The following is a 3,660-nucleotide window of genomic DNA, read 5'->3' on the forward strand; positions in this document are numbered from 1 at the left end:
GTTGTGGGTCTTAAAAGTGGGCGTTCACAATAAGGTTAAAGCAGGTTGAAGATAGTCAAGGGTATGGTAAATGAGATACTTTCTTCATCCGACCTGTTTTTAGAAAATCTATTTGAAGAAGAAGTCTTCCTTTCGTTCTTTTGCTGCAGCAAAAGTGTCCATTATTCTGTTGACGGAGTTGGGCTTGCTGTCAATGATGTCCTTGTCGATCGACATAAACGTCAGTGCGATTTCTAGGATTTTGCATACTTTTCTAAATGTTGTGTTGGGTTTGTAGTCCTTGTTGATTAAACGCCCTGGATTGTACGACCTTGAGCAGACTTAAATATTTCATTGCAATGTAATACTTATAATTCTGTATGTAACTTGATTTTATGCAAAACAGTAATATTTCTGTAAACGATCCTAAAAGAACTGTAGGAAACGACTTTTGGTAGTCTTGGAATTTGAAGGAGTCGAAGATTGATAGAGCGTTGAATTTATATTGCTTCAAGTAGTTGTCAAACATTTGAGAAACTATTATGTCACAGGCCTGCTTTGCAGCAATTTTGTTGGTGTTGTAATGTCTGCGTCTCTTGGAAGCGTGTTTCTCTGTGGTCTGTTTTGTTGATAGAACACGTATACCGTTTCTAATTTCTTCGACGGCTACTTTAAACGTGTCTAGTGCTTGTTAGTTTGCTATGGGCGTTGTACTTCTGTGTTAGAGGATCCCATAAACAGTGTTAACGTGCATGAACACTTTGTTGAAAAAGTACAAAAAGAAGAGACATGTTTCTCTCCTTAATACGTTCAGGATATCATCATGGATGGAATTATCGTCCCTCTGCTCAGACTGAATTTCTGCAAGACAAAGCTGGATCTTTCCTTTCCAAATGGAGACTGTGCTAATTAGTCGAGTTTGTAAATTCCACTTTTTTTTCAGACGGCCGTGGAATATTCCGGTGACAAACGCGTCTGAGAACGTCGATGCATTTCGTAGAGTGGGCAAAAAAGTCGAAAAGCCTGCATAGCGTTAGAGAAAAATACCTCTGTTCGACGACAAACCACCCTTTTCATGACCGCGAAAGGCGAGTTCGTGAGTTTCACAGAACAAAATACACTCGATAACCTTGCACTATACGTGCCTGTTCTTTTTCACCAGTTCGTTATTGTGAGACGTTGCAATGCGATGACCAGCGACTAGCTGCGCTGCTATGTCTACTTGTCCGAAAGCATGATACTTAACGGCATTGTTTACGTGCGCTCTTCATGAGTCGTGACTTTAATGCGTTGTTTCACATGGACAAGATCAGTAAAACCTGTCTTAGACTATTACTTGGGTCCTCAGTTCCAAAAAGCAGACAGGAGAAACAGCAGGCCTACAATAAGTATTTGCTAACGCTGACTGTAAGCCACTCCACTCTTCGTTGGTTGTATTATTTTGATATCTTTGGGTTGGTGAACACCCCGGGGCGGTGCCACTGATTGAAGTGTTTTTAGGCCATTCCTAAAGGGGGGACATTTCTCGCTCTAGTGCACAGTAGAATTGTAAAAGGGCTAATCTTACAATTTCATGCTCATAACTGTGCCTGAACTACAACAGGGAACTGCTGCTTTTTCTTTACTAATCCTTACTATCGTCATTTTCCTCTACTTCTTTTTTTTATTTTTTTCTCACTCTTGTGACCCCCTATTTCCGGGGTGCCTTGATAGTCGAATACACGCGCGACAGCAAGCATGCGCTCACATTTATAATATATACATACACCATTCACGCTTTGTCCCACATAGGACAATAATTTGCCTGACCGAGACGTAAGACAGTACGAATATTTGTGCAAATTAAGCGCGACCCCGACCCAGCGATGGACACTTTGCATAAATCGAGGCCTCTGAGGTATTGATTATATCCCAAGGTTCAGACAATGACAATGACAACGCGGACTATAAGACTCGTGTGGTGCCATTGCGTCAACTGCCAGGACTTGCCGTTGTATCGGCATTGTTTTAGCTTCAAGGGTTTGCCTTATACCTTTATTCGTGTATTTTTTCTGTCTCGTTATGCCACAAAGCGTCGAGCGCAAATATTATTGTCTGTCGTGTGCCAGATGTGCTGCTTTTTAGATCGTCTTAATTGTTATTGTGCCTTTGAAGGGTCTCTTTGACTCCGCCAATTCATCTCTTTATTGGTCTTTCATTTGCTTTGAAGCTATCGAATCGCATTATTTTTGGCCGTTTAGGCTGGCTGTTGTGGTCCCATTATTATAACATATCCAAACTACTTTATATCTATTCGTTGGCTCTAAGTTTATTTCGTGTTCGATTTGACGGTCATTTGTCTGAAGGCTTCGTTCTTTTCATTGTTTGTCTCTTCTCGTGATATTTATTGACTTGTACTGCTTCAGTAAAAAACACTATTACGGCAACTGATCATTATGGTTTTGCCTTCCTATTTTAATAATAAAATCAATGCCACTCGACTGTATGTTCTATGAAAGTGAACAAGATCAGATGGGTAGAGGAGAAAACCAGCGGGGAAGTCGGTCAAATCAAGAACATCACCATGGCTTCTAAACTAAATCAAAATAGTGAATTTGCAATATATAGACCACACAAAGAGACACTTAAAAAGTAACTACTAGAAGGAAGATAACATAGAAATGTCAACGGCAAACGTAAGACATGGGCAAACGCAAGACAGGCACTGCTCTGGACTGACAGCATTGTAGTTGTGGTCAATTACCGTGATCACTACAGTATTTGGGAACGCCGTAAGCTCAATTAGTATCATGCTGGAAAATGAAGTGGATGGACCTGGTTCAAATCCCAATCGGGGCGCTCTGAACACAGGCTGATCTGGAGAGTTTTTAAGGGCTCTGTACCCATCTGGTTCAGCCCTGTCGGAGATGGATTTAGATTAGGAGAATTTGTCTCTTAAAGAACATTTCTGTGTTGAGAGGAACATTAAGCCTTTAGGCTACAATTTGGCAAATGTTCACTACTACCCCCCATCTACCGTAGTGGGTACCTATATCGTCACGACACAAACTACGCAAAATCTTGGTCGGTGCACGTCATTAAAGTGCCCGTTATTAATTTTCAGGCTGTCACATGTAAATTTGATGAGCTGGTTGATTTCCCCCTACTGCGTCCCTTTATTCGTACTCTCTAGCCACCCCAAGCTCGATTTATGGTATTGGGCTGCCCCCTCCCCCGGCCACACACACATTCCCCAACTTTTCCATTATGGCATTGTAAACACAATTTTAAATTCATGTCTGCCTTTTCTTGTCTGGTCACACGCTTCATTAATATTGGAATCTTTAATCGTGTTCACTACTTGTTGGAGGATGGTTGGCGGGTGGGTGCTCTGGTGTAATTCACTCCTTCTTTCATATCATCCTTATATTTTCTCCTCCTGCTTTTCTCTGTATGTCACTCACTAGTGATGTCTCTAATCATTAGCACTTATATATAACCTGATTGTGTTGAACGTGCCCTAACACTGACCAAAACTAAAACTAAACTGACACAAATTATTGTCTTGACCTCGTCCTTTTGTACCTCTACGACTCCCATCCCTCTCACTTACCCCTTTATTCCCTCCCCACCCCTCGCTATCCACAATCTCTTCTTCTAGTTCTTGTACTCGTCTTGTTTTTCCCCTACTTTACCCCCCAC

At 41.4% G+C, this 3,660-nt stretch overlaps 1 protein-coding gene across 1 annotated transcript in view; it reads right to left on the minus strand.

Moving 5' to 3' along the window:
* The window catches only part of LOC100533316 (glutamate receptor subunit protein GluR7), a gene marked incomplete at its 5' end in the record, with an annotated part of 26,137 nt that overhangs the window by 16,563 nt on the left and 5,914 nt on the right, over positions 1 to 3,660 (minus strand). The window contains 2 exon segments of the mRNA NM_001204614.1: positions 1,317 to 1,323; positions 1,325 to 1,332. Coding sequence (NP_001191543.1) covers positions 1,317 to 1,323; positions 1,325 to 1,332 — 15 coding nt within the window.

This window comes from Aplysia californica, unplaced genomic scaffold, assembly GCF_000002075.1.
Source record: "Aplysia californica isolate F4 #8 unplaced genomic scaffold, AplCal3.0 scaffold00127, whole genome shotgun sequence".
Classification (NCBI taxonomy): domain Eukaryota; kingdom Metazoa; phylum Mollusca; class Gastropoda; order Aplysiida; family Aplysiidae; genus Aplysia; species Aplysia californica.